Below are 23,537 nucleotides of genomic sequence, written 5' to 3' on the forward strand. Positions count from 1 at the left end.
ATTAATCATTATTATACAGCTATGCTGTACCTGGCATCACACACACATTTTCACATTCATTCCTTACAACAAAACCTCAAGAAACCCAACCAAAGTCCTGACAGACATGTGAGAAATCATGTTCACTCACAAATTTACAGAGCTGTTGACAATTAATGTCATAGATACTGGGATCCTCCAGCCTTATGGGACTCTTGGTTCTGGAGGGACATCTTAATCCTGAAGTACGAATTTACGGCACTTTATGCTGAAAGTTGGAAAACACGTTAAAAATGGTGATAGCATACAGTATAGTTCTAGGGAACTACAGAGAACTGCATATGACTACCATTTATAACTCAGTTCTTATTTTAACTTTCAAACAACCAAGGTCACCTAATTTAGATATTAGAACCACTTCCAAGTAGAAGACTACTGTTAAATTGATTTGTTCTGAGTAAAAATGATACAAAACTTGGAACGAGCAAGCAAAAACCAAGAGATAAACAACTGTGTAAGTTCAGCTATCTGCCATTCTATTTGAAACCAAGATAAATGAATCTTAAGCTTAATTGTACCATGCCAGATATGGTACACTTCTCCAAATAAACCATATTTTAGGGTTTATTAATTTAACAAAATTAAATCAAGTTAAATAATGTAGTACTTTTATCTAAATGGAATTTGTCCTACAGCTAAAAATTCTGCATATACTTCAAATATCTTTAAACTTCTATTCTGCTTCCTACAGAATAGAGAAATAGCTTTCAGATTACACTGTTTTCAAAATTTCTAGAAATTTTCTCTAACATTTGAACTTAACCTTCCTTGTCTGTTTAATCTACACTTTTATCATACAACAACAAAAATCAGAAGCTAAACAGTACTGATATAGAAAAACTTAATTAGCCATCTTAGAAAATCTCAAAGCTGTTTAGACAGAGGTAGCTCACTGACACTATTCCTCTGCAGAAAAATAAAACTTATTACAATTATACAAAATATTTTCGGCCGGGCGCAGTGGCTCACATCTGTAATCCCAGCACTTTGGAAGGCCACAGCGGATCACCTGAGGTCGGCAGTTTGAGACCAGCCTGACCAACATGGAGAAACCCCATCTCTACTAAAAATACAAAATTAGCCAGGCATGGTGGCACACACCTGTAATCCCAGCTACTTGGGAGGCTGGGGCAAGAGAATCGCTTGAACCCGGGAGATGGAGGTTGTGGTGAGCTGAGATCATGCCATTGCACTCAGCCTAGGGCAACAAGAGCGAAACTCCGTCTCAAAAATAATAATAATAATAATAATAATAATAATAATAATAATAATAAATACTTTCATCTAGGGAATAGCCAGAACCATAAAGGAAGAATTTTGTAATTTCCATTAAAAAGATTACCTACATTAAATTATTCCTGTCGTTAAGCCTATGTGGTCACTATTAACTCAAAATTAAAGATAGATGATAGAATGGGCTTGAAAGTATCCATACTTCCTACAGGATGTACATCCAACTCTGGTCTTGCACTGATAACCTATGATAACTACAGGCCAGAGAACTGAAAGCTTAGAATAACCTTTTTCTCAAAAACCGTAAGAATCAAAATTCTAATGCACCTTGAATAAGCAATTTAATGATTTCAAAATGAACCCAGCACGGACAAAACAACTTTCAGTAACCCCTCATTTTTTTCAACATCATCCAAAAGCCAGGTGTTGCACATGAGTGGATTCTCCAGCTAACTGAAGGTTACCCCTGTGTGAGCACCAAAATTGTTTTCCATTCTACTGAATGTAATTTTAACTTTTGATAATGCTGAGTTACTGGTGTGAATATCAACTGCTGTTCTGCAATATAGTGATAACTGTTCCAGACTCTCAAGGTATCCTGTATCTGCCTTTTTCTTTTCTTTTTTTTTTAACCAGACTGTCAAGTTCCTGTCTTGAAAGCATACCTTCTTTCTCGCCTAAATTTTCTATTTTTAATCTGAGGAAGAAAAGCAGCAAATAATTAAGAGTTAGAAAACCGTATCAAATAGAATGTGCAAAGAATGTGAAATGCTGTCCTGAAATGAAAATGTCTAAGATACAGTGTATCAACTTTATTGTGCCAATCTCAGCTGTTGAGGGTCGACTTTGCTTACTCCTCGTTCTCGACTGTTTTTGAGAAGAAAATGAAACACACATATGGAGGGAAGAGAAGAGAATCAAATTAGGAAAGAATATTTTTGAAACACGGAGGCCTGAATTCAAATCTTGGTTTTGCTACATACTAGTTCTGTAACCTGGAGGATGTAACCTGTCTCTGAGCCTTGGTTTCTTCATTAGGAACAGAGATATCTATTCTGCAGGGCTGATGGGAGAATTATGAGACATGGAAATCGCCTGGGCACAATTCACTCACTAAGATATCAAATATTGCTAATCTAATTATTCAAGGATAAGCTCTAAACTGTAAACACTTTGAAAATGGAGTTAATCTGACTTTAAAAGCAACACTGTCACCCTTTACAAACATTCCAAAATCCAAACATCCAAACTTGCTTTTAAACAACCATTATCTCACCCTATTAAACATCCTGGGGGGTGGGAATCAACCTATCCAAAAATAAAATTTACTTCAGCTCTGAAGATAAAACATTCACAAATTTCCCACAGAGTCACATATTAACAGCATTTAGCCAGGGTTCTCTAAATAGTTATCTGAATGCTGTATTCAAATCTTTGCTATTTCAGTATCTTAAGGTAGAGATCCTTCAAGAGTCTATTTTTGAATTAGCTCCTTACTCAATATTGCTAATAACATTTGAAAAAATGTCCATAAATCATCCACATACATGGTTCTGTCAGTTATCATTCTCCAAGAGTCTGATGTTTAACCTTAAAGTTAGTAGTATTATTTAAAACACTGCATAACCCTTTATACAAGGATGCCAAGTATGAGAAACAACCACACTGAAAATGTAACATATATGAGAAAGGGGCACTCTCTCATAAAACTGTACACAGCCACAAATGTTAGTGTATTATTTAGAAAATTTATTTTTTAGCATCTCTCTGATTTAAATCTGATAAGAATTACAAACTAAATATATCACTATTCACATGCTAGGATAGATATACTTCCTTCTACTGCAAAAACTTGAAACTCAATTCGCTGCTGAACAAAAGGCTGTGGGGAAAGAAACTAATATAAGTAAATCATATAAACTCTGAGTCAGGTACTTTATGCATATGATGTCACAAAATCCTCCAAACAATCTACTGAAACTGGTATTACATGATACGTTAAAAACGTAGCCAGTGAGGCTGAGATGATTAAAGCTCCTTACCCATCATCGGATTTCTCCAATTCTAAGGTTCATGCTTTCCTTTCTCAAAATATTCATAAGCAAACCAAAACAATAAATCACAAAAATAATAAATAACAGTCTAGTGAGCTAGTTCTACATGGAAAGACTACCAAGGTAATACAAGTAAAAAGAGTAAGATAAAGAAAATTGTGGGTGGCTGACCCCATTTGCTTAACAAAAGTCAAAAATTATATATGAACATATAAACACCTTTCTGGACAGAATCACCAAAAAAAGAAAAAAAGTTAACTTTACCTTTTATGCTGAATGTCCCCCCACCTTTTTTTTTTTTTTTTGAGACTAAGTCTCACTCTGTCGCCCAGGCCGGAGTGCAGTGGCACGATCTTGACTCACTGCAACCTCCACCTCCTGGGTTCAAGTGATTCTCCTGCCTCAGCCTCTCAAGCAGCTGGGACTACATGTGTGCCCCACAACACTGGCTAATTTTTTAATTTTTTTAGTAGAGATGGGGTTTCACTATATTGACCAGGCTGGTCTTGAACTCCTGACCTTGTGATCTGCCCATCTCGGCCTCCCAAAGTGCTGGGCTTACAGGTGTGAGCCATCACGCTTAGTCCCCTTTTTTATACTTTTCAACATCATTTGAATTTCTTAATTTTAAAATAAAAATATGCATAAGGTATTTTTTAAATGTAAAAGTTATATCCTTTAAGAAAACTGGAAAGAGCTTTAAAGAGTAAAAACAAAAAAAATTACCCCCAAGTTTTAGACATCTATATAGCAGTTGCTTAACCAGTAAACCAAGCAGACTGTTGTCATATCTACAGGACATCAAACTAACTCATAGTTGTATAATTATACCTAGAAAAATCAGAGTTCAGGTCTAGCAACAATATTTTGCAAATACACACATATATTTTCATGCCTATAATAAATGGAATCTGTTAAGTATGCTAATCCAATAGTCTCTGTAAACAGCGGCAGATTTAAGTATCAACTTCAGTCTCTAAAAAAAGCTCCTAATCTCAATTTAATGGTATTTGTATAGTTTAACTTCACTTTTTATTATTATTATTATTTTTGAGTCGGAGTCTCACTCTGTTGCCAGGATACGGTACAGTCGCATAATCTTGGCTCACTGCAACCTCTGCCTCCCAGGCTCAAGCGATTCTTCTGCCTCAGCCTCACGAGTAGCTGGGACTACAGGTGCGCACCACCATGCCCGCTAATTTTTGTATTCTTAGTAAAGATGGGGTTTCACCATGTTGGCCAGGATGGTCTCGAACTCTTGACCTCATGATCCACCTGCCATCATGATTGTATATACTTATGAAGCACAATATGACATTTTGATTTATGTAAACAATGTGGAGAGATTATATCAAGCTAGTGTATCACCTCTCATCTTTTTTGTAGTAGCAGTTGTTGGTACAGGAAAATAACTGTAATAATGCCATCAGACATTTAAGATGACTAAGAATAAACACATTTTTCCAAAATTACATTCTTAAAATATTCCTAAGACCAGCCTGTCTGGGCAACACAGTGAAATCTTGTCTCTATAAAAACAAACAAAAAAATAAAAAACAAAAAAAAGTACAAAAAATAGCTGGGCGTGGTGGTGCATGTCTGCAGTCCTAGCTTCTCCAGAAGCTGAAGTGGGAGGATCACTTGAGCCCAGGAGATCAAGGTGGCAGTGAGCTGTGATGGCACTACTGCATTTCAGGTTGGGTGACAGAACAAGACTCTGTCTAAAAAAGGAAAAAAAAAATCCCAACTAGGTACAAAATATTGCAAATAAATATTTAAAACACTATTTGGTCATTCAATAAATACTTGTCTACTCAGTATGTGCCCAGGCCACAATTCTAGGCAACCTGGGATTAGAAAGTAAGCACAACAGTCCCTGCCCCTGAAGTTCTTACAGTATTGCGGAGCCGGGCGGGGGGTAAAGGAGACAATCCATATAATCACAAAATGGTATCAGAGATTATAATCAATGATCGGATATAAACTGGTGCATCCAATAACCCTCTGATGAACTAACATTTAAATAAACTTTTTTAAAAAAGATAAGAGTATTGCTATGTTGCCCAGGCTGGCGTGGAACTCTTGGGCTCAAGTAATTCTCCCACCTCAGCCTCCCAAGTAGCTGGGACTACAGGCTTGAACCACCACACCTAGCTCTTCAATCCATTTTTAAAGACAGAAAAGCCAGTCAAAGGAAAGTCAAGGCAGTTTGGGACACTGGATCGGTGAGGCCTCCCAAGTTTGTCACTGGGTTTGAATCTAGAGTCTACTACTTAATATATGTATGAATTTGATCACATTAATAATATGAGTCTCAGTATCTTTTTTTTTTTTTTTTTTTTTTTTTAAAGACACAGTTAGGCCGGGCAGGGGGGCTCACACCTGTAATCCCAGCACTTTCCGAGGCAAAGGCGGGCGAATCATGAGGTCAGGAGTTCGAAACCAGTCTGGCCAACATAGTGAAATCCCATCTCCACTAAAAATACAAAAAATCAGCTGGGTGTAGTGGTGTGCACCTGTAATCCCAGCTACTCAGCAGGCTGAGGCAAGAGAGTCGTGTGAACCCAGGAGGTGGAGGCTGCAGCGAGCTGAGAGTGCGCCATTGCACTCCAGCCGAGGCGACAGTACAAGACACTGCCTCAAAAAAAAAAAAAAATTTTTAAAAAGGCAGTTTTCCTCTGTCGCCCAGGCTGGACTGCAGTGGCAAGATCTCGGCTCACTGCAACCTCTGCCTCGCAAATTCAAGCAATTCTCCCACCAGTTTCCCGAGTAGCTGGGACTACAAGCGTGCACCACACCCAGCTATTTTGTTTGTTTGTTTTTCGAGATGAAGTCTCACTCTTGTGCCGCAGGCTGGAGTGTGATGGCGTGATCTCGGCTGACCGCAACCTCTGCCTCCCAGGTTCAAGCGATTCTCCCACCTCAGCCCCCTGAGTACCCGGGATTACAGGCATGCGCCACCAAGCCTGGCTAATGTTGTATTTTTAGTAGAGACGGGGTTTCTCCATGTTGGTCAGTCTGGTCTCAAATTCCTGACCTCACATGATCCGCCCGCCTCGGCCTCCCAAAGTGCTGTGATTAGCGGCACGAGCCACCATGCCCGGCCAGCATCTTCATTTTTTAAAAAAAGGATAATAACAGTGTTTTCAGCATAAAGTTGTGTGACATTTTAAGAAAATATAATGCATCATGCTTTACAAATCAAGCCTGCAATAAATATTGGCCATTATGTCACTGTCATTAGTAGCATTTGCAAAGGCCCCAAAAAGGGGGAGAAAGAGCTAGTGATATTTGAGGGTAGCGGAAGAGACAATACAAACTGGCTGAAATGCAATGAAAACAGGAGAAAAGGTAGGTGGAAGCACATCCTGAAAGCTTTATTAGCTATGCTACTTCAGTAGTCGCTAGCTACATATGGCTATTAAGCACTTGAAATGTGGCTACTTCAAACTGAGATATACTCTAAGTGTAAATTACAAAATATATTTCAAAGACTTAGTATTTTAAAATGCAAGATATTTTACAGTCTTTATATCAATTACACCTCAAAATATTTTAGATATACTGGGTTAAATAAAGCATATTAAAATTACAATAGCCAAAAGGTGGAAGCAACCCAAGTGACCAGCAACAGATCAAAGGATTTTGAAAATGTGGTACATACATACAATGGAATATTATTCAGTCTTACAAAGTAAATTCTGGTTGGGTGTGTGATGGCTCACACCTATATAATCCTAGCACTTTGGGAGACCAAGGCAGGCAGACTCCTTGAGCTGAGGAGTTCAAAACCAACCTGGGCAAAGTGGTAAAACCCTGTCTCTACAAATAAATACAAAGTAGCCTAGCATGGTGACATGAGCTTGTAGTCCCAGCTACTTGGAGGGCTAAGGCAGGAGGATCACTTGAACTTCAGGAGGTGGAGGTTGCAGCAAGCCATGATTGTGCCACTGCACTCCAGCCTGGGTGACAAAGTGAGACCCTGTCTCAAAAAAAAGAAAAGTAAATCCTGACACATGCTACAACATAAATGAACCATGTGGACATCATACTAAGGGAAATAAGTTAATCACAAAAGGCCAAACACTGTCTTACTCCACTTATATGAAATACCTAGAGTGGTCAAATTCAGAGAGAGAAAGAAGAATGGTGGTTGCTAGAAGTGGGGGAATGGGGAAAATGGGGAGTTACTGTTTATATGGTACAGGGTTTCAGTTTTGCAAGATGATGAGTTCTGGAAAGGGCTGGTGGTAACGACTGTGAATGTACTTAATGTCACTGAACCGAACACTTAATAATGGTTAACGTGATAAATTTTATGTGTGAGTCACCACTATTGAAAAATTAACTTCAGTCTTTACTTTTTATTAAAGTGGCTAACAGGAAAATTACATATGTGGCTCATACTGTTTTTTATTTTTAAGACACCAAGTCTCACTCTGTCACCACAGCTGGAATGCAGCGGTGCAATCATAGCTCACTGTAACCTCCAAACTCCTGGGCTCAACCCTGTTGAACTAGCTGCTACTACAGGTGTGTGCCACCACACCTAGATAAATTTTTATTTTTTTGTAGACAGGCTGGTCTTGAACTCCAGGAGCAGGAGGCTGCAGTGAGCCATGATCACTGAGCCACGGTGCTCAAGCAATCCTGCCACCTTAGCCCCGCAAAGTGTTGGGACTACAAGCGTGAACCACTGAGCCCAGCTCACATTGTATTTCTATAAAAAATAAGTCATGGTAAAAATTTCCAATGAGAAATGTTTTGATGAACAAGATCTAGTAACAGGAAGTCCTAATACCAGCGTAAGCAAACTTTCTGTTACGGGCTAGACAGTAAATCTTTCTGGCTCTAGCAGTCACACGGTCTATTCTGAAAGGAGCCATAGATAACACACTAGCAAATGGGCACAGCGGATTTGGACTACCAGTTTGCTGGCCCCTGCCCTAAGGCACCCATTTTAAGCAATGGCTCTTAAATTTTCATAAATTTTGTGAGCCAGTTTAATAACGGTATCTTGAAATCTGCCACAGTGACAATATTTACATCATGGAAATCCAGCAAACACTAGAAATCAGTGTTTTTCCTGAAGAACGGGTTGATAAACCAGCATTTTCCAGCGAACCACTCACTATGTAATGAATTAACTTCTCTCCTATACATCTAAAATTATATTCATCATGAACCACCTTTGAGAGAAATGGATAGCTATTCAAATCACTTTCTGTGCTCTGTGGTTCAGATGAGAATCTCCAGCTAAGAAAGGTGGTTCTAGAAGAATAATGTTCCAGGCAGAGAAGCAAGAGTGAACATCATGAAGCAGTCAAGAGTTGTGCTTGGAGAGTGGTGACCTAGGGGGGAACAGCTTAAGAGGAAGCTTCCACAAGAGGGCTGGAAGCTACGAGATTATGTACATACTACACTCAGTAAAGGTTCAACAATAAGTAATTACTGAATATGTATTCTTGTACATAATGGACTAGATTCATATGTAAACAATTTATTGAGCCCTAGGCTCTGGTAATACAATGGTGAACAATCACAGCCCCTCTCTAAAGAGAAGGAATCACATAAATATACAATTTTAAGTTGTGATGAATTCTTATTAAAAATAGGCTGCTGTGAGAAATCCAATAGGGGATCCCAATCTAGTCTGGACAATCAGAAATAGATGCTACCTGGAGAAACTGACCTTTGCATTAAGATTTAAAGATGGAAGAGGAATGAGCAAAGAGTATTCTTGCATTCTAGGTAACAAGAACAAACTGTACAAAAGTCCTCAGGCAGGAAAAAAGTATTAACAGGTCAAGGAACTAGAAGGTCAATGCAGTCAGCCAAGCAAGCAAAGAAAGAAGGCATCTGCAGAAAATGGAGAGGGCACGGAACCGTGTTACATAGCGCCTCTCTACCCCATTATATATTCTAAGACCAACAGGGAGCCATTAGCTTTACACAGAGAGTGGCATGCTCTGATTAACATTTTTCAGAGATCACTCTTGGAATGGCTGGCAGGAGAGTTATAGAAAAGTGAGGCAACTTACCATTAGGCTACTGCAGTTTCTAGGCAAGAGGTAATGGCAACTTAGTGGAGCCACTACCCAATATTTTAAGGACGTACTTAATCTATTAAATACTCCACCACAGAAATTTTTGCTCTCAGGACACCATTTTACAACTTCAGAAATCCAAAGAGTTTTGTTTATTTATAGTTGTTGGTATTTATAATATTAGAAATTAAAACTGAATAATCTTTAAAAATAAATTCATTTAAAAATAATACACTATATATTAATATACATAACATCCTTATGAAAAATAGCTATATTTTCTCAGTGATAAGAGTGGCATTATTTTAAATTTTTGGAAATCACTTTAGTCTTACAACAGAAGACAGCTAGATTTACATATCTGTTGTCATATTCCACACCTTAAAGACTCTAGCCAAGTGCACTGCCCAGTTTTGAGAAAATTAGACTGAAAAATAAAAACGACGTCTCAGAATTACTATGAAAATCGTTTCATCTCATGGTCCCCTTAACAGGATATAGGGACCCCCCAAACCACACTGAGAACTACTGCTCAAATAATAAATGGCAAATTTGTCTAGCAGGCTTTCCAGTTTTCCTCAGAATGCCTCCAGCAAAAATAATAATGAAAATAAAAAGCAAAGTAATCACAGTAAGATACCATTTCATAGCCAGTAAGATGGTTATAATCACAAAGACAGTAACAAGTGTTATTGAGAATGTGGTAATTGGAATCCTCATGCATTGCTAGTGGAAATGTAAAATGGTACAGACACCTTGGAAAATAATTTGGCAGCTCCTCATAAAGTTCCACATACAGCTTTAACCCAGCAATTTCCACTCCTAGATCTACACCCAAGAAAAATGAAAACATATGTCCTCACAAAAACTTATACATGAGTGTTCAGAGGCATTAGTCATAATAGCCAGAAAGTAGAAACAACCCAGTGTCCACCACGTGAGAGAAAAATAAAATGTGGAATGCTGTTGGCAACACAATGGAATGTTATTCGGCAATAAAAAGGAAGGAAGTACCGGCACATGCTTCAAACAGGGATGAACCTTGAAAACATTATGCTAAGTGAAAGCCAATCACAAAAGACCACATGATTCCACTTACAACAAATGTCCAGAACAAGCAAATCTATAGACAAAAAATAGATCAGTAGTTGCCTAAGGCTAGGGGGCCCAGGGAGAAACGAAGGGCAACTGCTAAAGGGTACAGGGTTTCTTTTGAGGGTAATAAAAACGTTCTAAAATTGACTACACAACCCTGTGAAGGTATTACATCAATTACAGACTTTAAAATGGTGAATTGTATGGTAGGCAAATTATACTTCAATTATGCTGTTTCTTAAAAAAAGCTAAGCAATCTCTGTTAATCAGAATCATTAAATAACGAGTTTTTCAGCTGTTCAGTATTAGAATAAAGCATATAAGAAAACAATGATCTTAAACTTTTTATCGGATATCTTACTATACTGATTCAATCCAACCTTCTGGATAAGATGTTGTCCAGTAGAAATACATATGAGCCACAAGTAATCTTAAACTTTTAAGAAGTCATACTGAAAAAAAGTTTTTAATAAAAGGTCAAATTAAGTTTGATCTTTTACTTAACTGAAATCTGCAAAATACTATTTCAACACACAATATATCAAAACCATTAAGATATTTAAGTTATTTTGTTCATACCAAATTTTCAAAATCTGGTGTAAATTTTACACTTAACAACACATCTCACTTCAGTCCAACCACATTTTAAGTACTTAATAACCACATGTGGGTGATGGTATCAAAGTGGACAGTATAGTTCTAAATCCACACTACACAGTATAACATTAAATGTTGTGTGTGATGATGACCCTAAGGCAATTTCCCTTATCAAAGAAAGGCTCAATTTGACTCAGTACGTTTAAATTACGTCTAAGTATATTAATATTTTCCCAGAAGTCTGCACTGAGAGAAGGCACTTTCTAAAACCAGAGTATATACTGCCTGGACATTTCAAGCAAATGTATTTCAAAATTTTTACACATAACCTAATAGTCTATGAAATCCCAAAATAAGCTAATTAGAAGTTATATGGAAACTCCCCTCCATTATCTGCACTAATGTCTCACATATATAACGTCTCCATTCTTCTAGATGTTATCTTGCTCGTGGATGCTTGGAAATCCTCAAAGCTCTTTTCAATAGCTGATGATGAATAATTAACCAAAAAAAAAATCTCATACACAGGGCCTTTGTGCCACTACACATTGATGCTTTTGTATCTATTTACTTACATACAGGTTGAGCATCCCCAATCCAAAAATATGAAATCTGAAATGCTCCAAAATCTGAAATTTTTTAACACTATGACATCACATGTGGAAAAATACCATATGTAACACCTTTGCTTTCTGATGGTTCAATGTATAGTTTGGTTCACTCACAAATTTATTTAAAATATCATATGAAATTACCTTCAGACTGTGCATAAAATGCACAAGAAATATAACTGAATTTCATGTTTATATTTAGTTGTCATCCCCAAGATCTCATTATGTATATACAACTATTCCAAAATCAAAAAAAAAAAAAAAAGAAAATCCAAAATCCCAAACACTTCTGGTCCCAAGCATTTCCCATAAGGGATATTCAACCTGTATTATGAAAATCTCTAATAATGACAGCACCTTGGAATACACATAGCACAGTTTATATTCTCACTACCTATTCTAGCTACCTGTAAGTAAAAACTTATGTTACTCAATTGATTCTGAGTGCTCCATGAATAATAAATTTCACTCTAAATTGGAAAATAGCTTCAGCTTTATTAGTAACTGTGAACAGGTAACATTACTAAATATCAAATGTTACAGCACTGTAAAAAATTAAGGCATCCTGTTTCTGCCTGTTGGTACTCACGACCAGAAACCAATGGAAAAATAGGAAAATAAATTACCATCTTACAACTTATTTCACAATTTACCCAAGAAGTTTAACATAATTTCATCTAATCAATTATTACAGCATGTTCACATAAACATCATTTGGTATAATGTGTTAAGGAATCTACATTACATAGAAATACTTATTGGAAGAAATTTTAACTTACAGAAAATGGAATTTGCCTGATACAGAGCATAAGCCTTCAATATTATCCTCTGGAGGTCTGTCTTCAGCTTACCCTCTGACCTTCCAAAATTAGGTACAAATTTTAAAGACTAAATATTTCCCAATTTCTAACTGGACATTTTCAGTGGAATTTTAATGTCATTAAGTATTTTTTAATGACAAACTTTCATCTGTAGCAAATAGTTTCAATCAAATCCTTTAAAATTTTTAAATTATAAAATGGTATATCTTTCGTGCTTCAAGTAGATTCTACAAATAGGTCATTTGAAAACTGCCTTTCTTTTTCTTCCACATTTTCCTGTATCTGTTTCCCTTGCATATACAAGCCCAACTTGTCTTCAGGTTCTCTGGTGTGGTGGTAAGCGTCAACTTTTATCACATTTTCTGCTTCGACATAAAACAATTATCAAGAATTTAAAAATTAACTGCCATCAGAAAAGCTACTTCAGAAAGACTTTAATTTTATCTATTAACAATTCGTTTTGGGCTGGGTGCCCCGTGGTTCATGCCTGTAATCCTAGCACTTTGGGAGGCCGAGGCAGGTGGATCACGAGGTCAGGAGTTCGAGACCAGCCTGGCCAACAAGGTGAAACCTGTCTCCACTAAAAACACAAAAATTAGCCGGGTGTGGTGTGGCACGCGCCTGTAGTCTCAGCCACTAGGGAAGCTGAGGCGGGAGAATCCTTGAACCTGGGAAGCGGGGGCAGCAGTGAGCCGACACCACGCCATTGCACTCCAGCCTGTGGGGTGACAGAGTGAGACTCCATCTCAAAAAAAAAAGAAAAAGAAAAAAAAAAACACACAATTTGATTACAGCAGAGTAAAATATAAGCGTTCACAGAATTTATAATTTTAATTTTACCATCACAAAAAGCAAAAACATCCTCAGAGCTATAACATCATATATTAACTGAAAGGAATTTTTCCATTTATAAAATATTGACTATTTCTAATCTTCTGCAGTAAAATGCTGAAAGCACCCAGGATGGTGGAGGCATGAATCAGGAATCCTAGAAACCAGACCTGAACTTTAAAACTTAATATGGCTACACCCCCACTAAAATAGCTAAAATTAAAGAGACTGACAAGATCAAAATGTTAGCAGGGATATGGAGCAACAGGAACTCCCATATATCTTCGTTGGTGGGATGGTAAAATGACACAAGCTTTTTTTTTGTATTATGTGCTGCTGAAGCCAGCACTACACAAGCTTTTTTTTTTTTTTTTTGAGATGGAGTTTCGCTCTTGTTGCCCAGGTTGGATGGCAATGGTGCCATCTCGGCTCACTGTAACCTCCCTCTCCCAGGTTCAAGCAATGATTCTCCTGCCTCAGCCTCCCGAGTAGCTGGGATTACAGGTGCCTGCGGCCATGCCCAGTTAATTTTTGTATTTTTAGTAGAGACGGGGTTTCACCACGTTGGCTAGGCTAGTCTCGAACCTCAGGCGATCCACCCGCCTCAGCCTCCCAAAGGGCTGGGATTACAAGTGTGAGCCACCGCGCCGGGCCCACAAGCATTTTTTAAAACATAATTTCTCACAAAACTAAAACATACAATTGCCCTATGACCTACTCAAACCAAGTCTTAAGTATATAACCATGAAAGAAAAAAGAGTCCACAAAAACACTTGTATAAGACTGTTCACAGTAACTAACTGGAAACAGCTCAGGTGACTTTCAACAGTGAATAGATTATGGTATATACATACAGTGGAAAACTACACACCAATAAAAAGAAAGGAACTACTAATACATGCAACAAAGACGAAACTCAAAAACATTATGCTGAGTGGGGAAAAAAAAGGCTTACCCAGAAAAATACAAACAGTACTATTGACTGTATGGGATCCCACTTAATGTTAAATTCTAAAACAGGCAACTCTGTAACTTATGGCATTTAAAAAAAAAAAAAAAAAAAGTGGGTAGTTGATGGAAAGGCCGAGTGACTGAAATGACTTGGGAAAAGGTAAGAAAGAACTCTCTAGTCAATTACAATGTTCTATATCTTGATAAGAGCTTGGGCTACACAGGTGTAAGCATTTGTGAAAACTCATGGAATGGCATGCATTTCACTGCATGTCAAAATTACGTCAAAAAACGTAAAAAACGAGGCTGAACTTAGGCAAATATCAGTTCACAATGCTGAAGTGACATGTACTGGTGTCATCTACTGACACGTGCAATTTACTGTGAATTGCTCCCCAAAAATAAAATGGACTTGATAATCGATTATAATACTGTAAAATGCTAATTGTAGATGATGGACATATGTGTGTCCACTGCCCAGTTCTTTCAACTGTCTGTATGCTTGAAAATACAAAAACGGTAAGGAACATTTTTACAGGCACTAGGAGACCAAAAAAAAAAAAAAAGAGTGATAAATTCCGTTGATGGTAAAAGTTTCTCTCATTCGATGTTACACACCTCACTGCCTCACAAAACACACTACCTTTGGAACTCGCTAAACCAATATCCCAATCCCCTACAGTCCCTGGGGACTCTGATAGGTACATTTCAGGAATTGTTGATTGTTTCCTGTCACAAACTGTTCACGTTGTGTGCGATCTTCAGAGATTAAGTCAATAATCATGGAAAATACGACGTATTCAACAATACACTAAAATTATTTGTTAAATTCCACCAAGGATCTTAATTAACTGCAAGATTTGTATTCCTGAACGAAGTTTAAGTAATATTCTCCATTAACTCCAATTTTCTTTTATTTGGCTGCAACAGCTAATATCAACATCGCTATCGCCTCTCTAAAATCAAACAAAAACCTACCCAATGACTGGCATCTAAGAGATGATAAACATACTAAAAGGGAAAGAGCAAGTCATCAATGAAAGAAAGTCATTCACTTTTCTCCTTAAACCTAGTACTATTACTATTACTTAAGATGGAGCTAAAATCGGTTTCTACGTCATAATTTTTTTTAAAAGGTTGCAAGGTGGGAAAGATTTCAGGAGTTAAAATGCAGAACTAAATATACACGTGCACCTCACCCCAAAACCTATCTTAACAAGCAGGCACGTAAAACAACGAGGATCCCACCCAACCCCTTTTTTAATTCATAAAGCAAAACCGCAGCCTGAGCTAGAGCGAACCCTCGCCCCCGCCCAGCCTCCACCCCGCCCGGAGCCTAGCGGTGGGTCCCTTTCCTTTGTGAGGAATTGGAGGGGAGGCGACGGAGGGCGGGGAACTGGGGGAGGAGGCTGAGGGTCGGCGGATGCCAGGGAAAGAAGGCTCCGAGAAAAGCGGCATCGGCCCGTCCCACAAACAGGCCGCGCCGCCACGCCACAAACCACTGCGGTGTCCCAAAGCGCAAACCCACTAACTTGGGTGTGATCTAATTTGGGACGACGCCCGGGAGAATGGCCGAGGGCACCTGGGAGGATGACCCCTCTCCCAGGTCCTTCCCAAAAGGTCTCTTGGGGCAGCGGGCGGAGGTCCTGCCGCCACCCCCATCCCGGCCCGAGCACCAGGCGACCTCACCTGCTGGACGGAGCTATTCTCGGGCACGGCGAATTCCTCCTTTTCCTTCGGTGTCTTCACGGTGACTTTCATGATTTTGGGCTCCGCGGAGGCAGCGGCCGCGGGGACGCCAGCACCTTCGGCTCCGGCAGCGCTATCCTGGGAGCCCGGAGGACCGCCGCTTTCACCACTCTCGGCCATGGCTGCAGCGGCGGCGGCGGTGACTCAGGCAAGCAGGAGTGAGCAGGCGAGCAAGGAGGAGCCAGCAGACACCAAAGCCCACAGGCCTGGACAGCGAAGAATGCAGAGCACGCCGCCTCACTAGCAACGGGCGCAGGGCCACCCTAGCGGGTGTGGGGCCTCGGAGCTCGGTGCAGGCTCTGGCGCAGGCCCGGGTCAGGCGCTTGGCAGTCGCCGTGTGTTCAGGCGCCGCTCGCTCACATCGACATCCGCAGCAGCCACCGCTTCCTCCTCCCTGCCCCTTCCCCCACGTCCCTTCGCCGGCGCCGCGCGGAGCACGCCGGGTAACGCGCCTGGCGGCGTCGCCGAGTCATCCCTGGCTGGCGCCGCTTTGAGCTCAGCCTACGTGCCTTTTCCTTTCCCGCTCCATTGCCCAAAGTGTAGGCGAAGCCAGTGTGAAGGACTAAAAGTAAAATGGGGCGGGGCAGCTCAGTTCATGGTTTTTTTCCGTTCCCTTCACCAAAAACTAAATTGCAGTTTCCAGTTAAGGGCTGTAACGGCGCACCGAGATGACGTCAAGGTTAGCGAAATTACTAGAAAGGGACCAGTGGGCCCTGCGACCGCGGATGCGCCTGCGCGCTCGCGGTCCAGGTAATCTCTCCACCTTACTTCATTCCCGGCTGGGCAATGCTCAGCCCTCCGCGCTGTCACAGTCGCCTTGCCCTGCCTTGCCTCTCTGCCTACTCTGCGTTCCCCGCTGGGAGGAGGGTCTGGTGATAAAATAGCGGCGAGGTATTTTGTTGTTATTTTAATATGCTTAGCGTTTCATATTTGGAGGGCTGGTATTGCCCTATGCGGGGGAGTTGGGATAAGTTAATGGCGGAAAGGTCCACAGCACAACAAACAGAAAATGGAGTAAACGCCTGTGACTGCCCTGCGCAATCCCGCGGAGTCATTGCTTCGTGGCCAGAACTTATTTACCGCCCTCGGGTTAGCCCTGTTTGGTCAGACGATCAATCAGGCGACCTGTATTGACAGTGGCCTCTGCTGCTGCGATGACAGCTGTGCGCGAGCGCCCCCCGATTCTCTGTGAACTCGATTTCCTACAGTGTGTAGGGCGGAACAGGGTGCCCGAGGAGTGTCCACCCAACTGGGACAATGTAATATAGCTGAGGTGTTCACTTTCTATTCTATCAAGTTACTGCTCAATGTCAGGCTTTAAGTGGCATTAAGGATAGTTCCAAAATTATTTTCAGTGTAATACAGATAGAAATAAATTATCTCTGAGAATCCGAATTTGAAATTATATCATTTGGTTTTAAAGATGACTTGCAAGGAATGTACAAACCAGCACATTAACTATATTAATCAGTGTTGCACAATTTAAATCCTGACAGCCCATGGTGACCCAAATCCGCAAAGATACATTTTGCATTTCTGCTCCTAAGCCGTCCAACCCTGTTCTCAGAATAAATACTGTTACATAAACACGACTTTTTAGCAGAGCTATATGGAATCTGGGTCTAAGAGAATTCTGAGGGTATCGATTTCAGGATAGACATCATTTGATACCACCTAAATTTCTGGCAGCGTGGCTCAATAACAAGGCCTTCTGCTTAATGAAGGATGACTACTTGGTTATGTCTAGGTGTGAGGTAATCACTGCTTCTCAAGATAGAAAGTGCCACAACTGGACAATCAATCATTTGGAATTTCTTCCATATGTCTAAATAAAATTTCTCCTCAACTTCATTAGCTCCTCATTACCTGTTTTTCCCTGTCATGCTGTGTCTTACCTGCACGCTTTGCCTAAGCTGCCTTCCTCTACCTAGAATGACTTTCTCCTTGCCTTCACCTGTCTAACTTCTATGCATCCTATATCACATGCTCCAGGAAGACTTGACGGTTTTTCTCTTGATTCTCCAGCAAATACCGTGTGTGTGTGTGTGTGTGTGTGTGTGTCTCCATGCATTTATGGACTTTGCAATTATCTGTGTCTACATTGTCTAAAAATGTTTGATGTGTGTGACATTATAAGGTAATAAGATTTACCTGTAAGAAAATACTGTATAGTTATCCATTGTTAGGGCACTTTTTTGATATAATCCTGACCTGTAAGAGACATTGGAGGTGGTGGGGACCATGGTGTAAATCAGAGATTAGTCAACTTTCTGGGAGGGCTGGATAGTAAATATTAGGCTGGTGCCAAAAAAAAAAAAAAAAAAAAGCAAAAACCGCAATTATTTATGCACCAACCTAATATTTTAGGCTTTGTGGGCCACAGGATCTCAGTCTAAAACACTAAGCTATGTCCTTGTATCACAGAGTAACCGTTGACAATACATACGTGAATAATCACAGCGTGTTTACTAAAAACTCTACTTGCAAGATAAAAACAGACATAAGATCTGATTTGGCCCACAGAAGATAGTTTGCCAACCCCAGGTCTAGATGTTTATTTGTGGCATTTTCTTCTGTCTTTTTTTTTTTTTTTTTTCGGGGTCTCGCTATATTACCCAGGCAGGTCTCGAACTCCTGGGCTCAAGCTCTCCTCCCGCCTCTGCCTCCCTGAGAGCTGGGATTACAGGCGTGAGCCACCGCGCCCGCGGCATTTTCTTCTGAATGGTTTTTGTTTGTTAAATGGTCTGGATAAAATTTTAAGAGTATATTTTATCACAATTAATGCCCTAATACTGTATAATACTGTACTGAGCATACAAGAATAATAAGACTCAGTTTCTGCTGTCAAAAAACTTGAAGTGATAGTTGGATGGTGGGCGTAAGGGATGGGAGGGAAATTGGCAGTGATGTGCTGGTAAATGACTAATAACCAGTCCTCCTGAAAATAAACTTTGATTTATTACATTTGCCAATTTCCTTGATGTAAATCTTGCAAATGGTTACCAACTTGAGATCACCTTCCTCACAAAACATGTGAAATTTTACCAGTAAGCCCTCACAAGCCAGTATGAGCCAGCTGCAACTGAAGAAGTCCCATTTTGAGAAAATCCATTATTCAGAGTTCAAGTATATTGATAGAAGGTTATTATTCACATGATGGAATAATTCTTTTTTGACAAAATGATTCAGTCAATCAATAAGAATTCACTGAGTATCCTCTAACAAACGTTAATCCTCTAATCTTGTGTCCAGGAACATACCTTTAATACGAGGTACTACATATGTCATATAAGTGCTAGAAATAACATGCCTTCATCATGTTACTACCCTACTCAAAAATCTATCATAAGTTTCCCACTGCCTAGAAAATAAAACCAAAGCTTTTTCTTTTTTTTTTTTTTTTTTTTTTTTGAGACAGTTTCGCTCTGTCGCCCAGGCTGGATTGCAATGGCATGATCTTGGCTCACTGCAACCTCCACCTCCTGGGTTCAAGTGATTCTCCTGCCTCAGTCTCCTGAGTAGCTGGGATTACAGGCGTGCGCTACCAAGCCCAGCTAATTTTTGTATTTTTAGCAGAAACAGAATTTGACCATGTTGGCCAGGCTGCTCTTAAACTCCTGACCTCAGATGATCCACCCACCTCAGCCTCCCAAAGTGCTGGGATTACAGGTGTGAGCCACTGCGCCCAGCCCAAAGCTTCTTAACTAGACCTTCCACAGCTAACTCCTAGTGTTGACTCCTGTTGCTCTCAATGTATACACCCCATTCCAGTCAAATACCTTTATTACCATCTCTAGAAACACTTGTACGTTATACTTTTCTTTCTTCTGATCATTCCTTCAAGTCATTACACCCACCTCCTTGTACCCATTATTGCTACCTGCTTTCTGAAACTCCTTGAATACCCAAGCCTACAGAATCAGACCTTCCGTCATAATTACCTGCACATTTCACTTGACCATTCATCATTTGTAGCACAGCTTCTATCATCTAAAACTTTCTCCCGCTACCAGTCTAATTTACATCCTCATTAGCTCTGGCCTAGATTACAGCAATAACCTCCTACAGATTCCTCTGCCTCAATCTAAAGTCTCCATCCTCAACTCTTATTTTCCAGTGATGCCATATGTTATCCTAGAACGAAGCTTTGATTATGACACCTGCTTGAAAACTTCCAGTCACTGTCACCAAAGTGTTAAGAGTACTGTCTAAATTTTGTGGCATGGTGTCCATGGTCTACTGTAACCCAAAGACCTTGCTCTTCACTTATATCATATCCTCAACCAAAGTGGTCAGCTAAGCTCTCCAAGCATGTCTTGCACTTTCCAGCTTCAACTGCAAGTAGAAATTCTTCCCCCATACTTTGACCCCATCATTTTACCCATCCTGCAAGACTCAAATGTGACATTCCCTAATAACCCTTTTTTGATCCAAAATAGTCTTTAAATCCTCTATACTCCCATATAGCTTTATTACCTTCTTGATGTCACTTACCAAATTCTGTCTTGTATCACATGTCTGTGTATATCTCCTTTATTAGATAAAGGCCTTGAAAACAGGGATCAAGTTTTAATCATTATTTATACCAGAGGTCCCCAACCCCTGGGCCATGGACCAGTACCAGTCTGTGGCCTGTTATGAACTGGGCTACACAGCAGGAGGTGGTGAGTGACAGGCAAACAAGCATTACTGCCTGAGCTCCACCTCCTGTCAGATCAGCAGCAGCAGCGGCATTAGATTCTCATAGGAGCGTGATCCCTATTGTGAACTGGGCATGTGAGGGATCTAGGTTGTGTGCTCCTTAAGAGAATCTAATGCCTGATGATCTGAGATGGAAGAGTTTCATTCCAAACCATCTGCCCCTGACCCCCAGTCCATGGAAAAATTTTCTTCCACAAAACTGGTCCCTGGTGCTAAAAAGGTTGGGGGACTGCTGGTCAGTACAAAAGTAATTGTGGTTTATGCATTGCTGGAATTTGTTTGACATTGAAATACATTCTTAAATAAATGTGGTTATGTTATACATCATTTTAATGTGCATTTCTTTTTTTTTTTTTTTTTTTTGCTAATGACATTGCTGTTTGTTTTATATTTATTTTAAGACTGTGGAAATGATGTTAGACAAAAAGCAAATTCGAGCAATTTTCTTATTCGAGTTCAAAATGGGTTGTAAAGCCGCGGAGACATCTCGCAGCATCAACAACGCATCTGGCCCAAGAACTGCTAACGAACACACAGTAGTGCAGTGGTGGTTCAAGAAGTTTCGCAAAGGAGAGGAGAGCCTTGAACATAAGTAGCATAGTGGCTGGCCATCAAAAGTTGACAATGACCAATTGAGAGCAATCATTGAAGCTGATCCTCTTATAACTACACAAGAAGTTGCCGAACTCAGCATTGACCATTCTACAGTCGTTCGGCATATGAAGCAAATTGGAAAGGTGAAAAAGCTTGGTAAGTGAGTGCCTCGTGAACTAAGCAAAAATCAAAAAAACTGTGGTTGTGAAGAGTCATCTTCTCTTATTTTACATAACAACAATGAACCATTTCTCAATTGGATTGTGATGTGCCACTACAAGTGGATTTTATATGACAGCCAGTGACAGCCAGCTCAGTGGTTGGACCAGGAAGCTCCAAAGCATTTCCCAAAGCCAGACTTGCACCAGAAAAAGGTCATGGGCACTGTTTGGTGGTCTGCTGCTGTTCTGATCCACTACAGCTTTCTGAATCCTGGTGAAACCCTTACATCTGAGAAGTATGCTCAGCAAATCAATGAGATGCACCAAAGACTGCAATGCCTGCAGCTGGCATTGGTCAACAGAAAGAGCCCAATTCTCCACGACAGTGCCCGACCACACACTGCACAACCAGCACTTGGGAAGTTGAATGAATTGGGCTACAAAATTTTGCCTCATCCTCCATATTCACCTCACCTCTCTCCGAACGACTACCACCTTCTTCAAGCATCTTGACAACTTTTTGCAGGAAAAACGCTTCCACAGTCAGCAGGATGCAGAACATGCTTTCCAAGAGTTGGTTGAATCCCGAAGCATGGATTTTTATGCTACAGGAATAAACAAACTTATTTCTCATTGGCAAAAATGTATTGATTGTAATCGTTCCTATTTTGATTAGTAAGATGCGTTTGAGCCTAGTTACAATGATTTAAAATTCACAGTCCAAAACCACAATTACTCTTGCACCAAGCTAATACCACACAGTGCCCAGTGTAATTTCTTGGCATGAGAGCATTTATCGTTGAACTGAATTGTTGAACCATCATGTTTCCCACCAGAGAGGAAACTCCTTTAGAGCAGTAGATCATATGTTATACTCCTTTGTCTCTCCTGAAGTTTATAGTGTAGTGACATAGATGATTAATTCAAAGGAAGATAGATGTATAGATACATGCCTTAGAACTTACTTGCTTTACAATAGAAGTTCAGAGAAAGGAAACATTGGGGCAGGGGAATGTGGACAAGTCAGAGGCTTTTGAAGGAAATGATTTTGAGCCAGCCCTTAAGGAATGGATATGATTTTAAGCATGTTGAGAGGGACAATGTCTTGAGAAAGAGTTCATAATGGGAAATAGAACCTCTCCTAGAACACCAGTCCCAAAGTGGGTCCATAGCCTAGGAACAATTGGAATATTTCATGAATATCTCTAGGGCTACTTCGAAATCAAAGGAAATAAAGTGTTCCAGTTGTTTCTGAGTCTTCGGGCTGGAGAAGAGGTGGTGGTAAAGATGGGTGTTTACTAATTTGCCAACTAAAACTTTAGACACTGGGTAGAAGGTGCAAATATTAGGTTGGTACAGAAGTAACTGCAGTTTTTGCCATATTTTAATGACAAAACTGCAGTTACTTTTGCACCAACCTAATACATGTACAGCCACTACAAACTTTGGATAAAAGGTGCTAAGTAGGATCCCACAGTTTTCTTGGTGCTGTACCAAGCACTGCATAACACACAGAAGCAAAGGGGGCACTGGCAGCGGCAAAAGGTAAAGAGAGCCTCTTTGAAGAATACAGCTGGGGCTCTATTCATTTTTTCGCTTTTTATTTTGAAGTAATTATAGGAAGTTGCAAAAATAGAACAGAGTTCTGTGTACCCTTGCTTCCCCCAGTGGTAGCATTTGATATTGTTGCATAATATCAAAATTAGGAAATTGACATGTTGACTACAGACCTTACTGGTTTTTATCATTTTTTTACCTGCATTTATTTGCACACATGTGTGTATGCATGTAGCTCTATGCAAAATTCCATACATAAATTTGTGTTACCATCACTGCAGTCAAGATAGAGAACTATTCTATCACCAGTCTCACTATTTTTAATCTTTCCTGTATTACAGGGTTTTTCAACCTTGATACTATTGACATTTGGGGTCAGATAATTTTATGTTGTGGGGGGCTTTTCCGTGCATTGTAGGATGTTTAGCAGAATCCCTACTCACTAGATGTCAGTAGCAGTCCCACCCTACCCCCGTCATGACGATAGAAAATGTCT

General features: G+C 40.0%; 1 protein-coding gene and 1 long non-coding RNA gene across 4 annotated transcripts in view; one reads left to right on the forward strand and one right to left on the reverse strand.

Annotated features, from left to right (window-relative positions):
- The window catches only part of UBQLN1 (ubiquilin 1), a 47,979-nt gene extending 31,266 nt beyond the window's left edge, over positions 1–16,713 (reverse strand). For both annotated transcript variants that reach the window (XM_050761403.1, XM_050761402.1), the window contains exon 1: positions 15,969–16,713. In XM_050761403.1, coding sequence (XP_050617360.1) covers positions 15,969–16,148 — 180 coding nt within the window. In that variant the 5' untranslated portion in view covers positions 16,149–16,713. The remainder of the gene's footprint in view (positions 1–15,968) is intronic.
- A 38-nt stretch (positions 16,714–16,751) lies between these two features.
- Positions 16,752–23,321, forward strand: LOC126937729 (uncharacterized). 2 transcript variants are annotated; one of them, XR_007719832.1, is made up of 2 exons: positions 16,752–16,778; positions 21,131–23,321. It is a non-coding gene; the product is annotated as an uncharacterized LOC126937729 (long non-coding RNA). The 2 variants fall into 2 exon arrangements; XR_007719831.1 differs by lacking the exon at positions 16,752–16,778 and adding an exon at positions 16,785–16,919.
- The last annotated feature ends 216 nt before the right edge of the window (positions 23,322–23,537 follow it).

This window comes from Macaca thibetana, chromosome 15 (genome assembly GCF_024542745.1).
Source record: "Macaca thibetana thibetana isolate TM-01 chromosome 15, ASM2454274v1, whole genome shotgun sequence".
NCBI classification, from domain to species: domain Eukaryota; kingdom Metazoa; phylum Chordata; class Mammalia; order Primates; family Cercopithecidae; genus Macaca; species Macaca thibetana.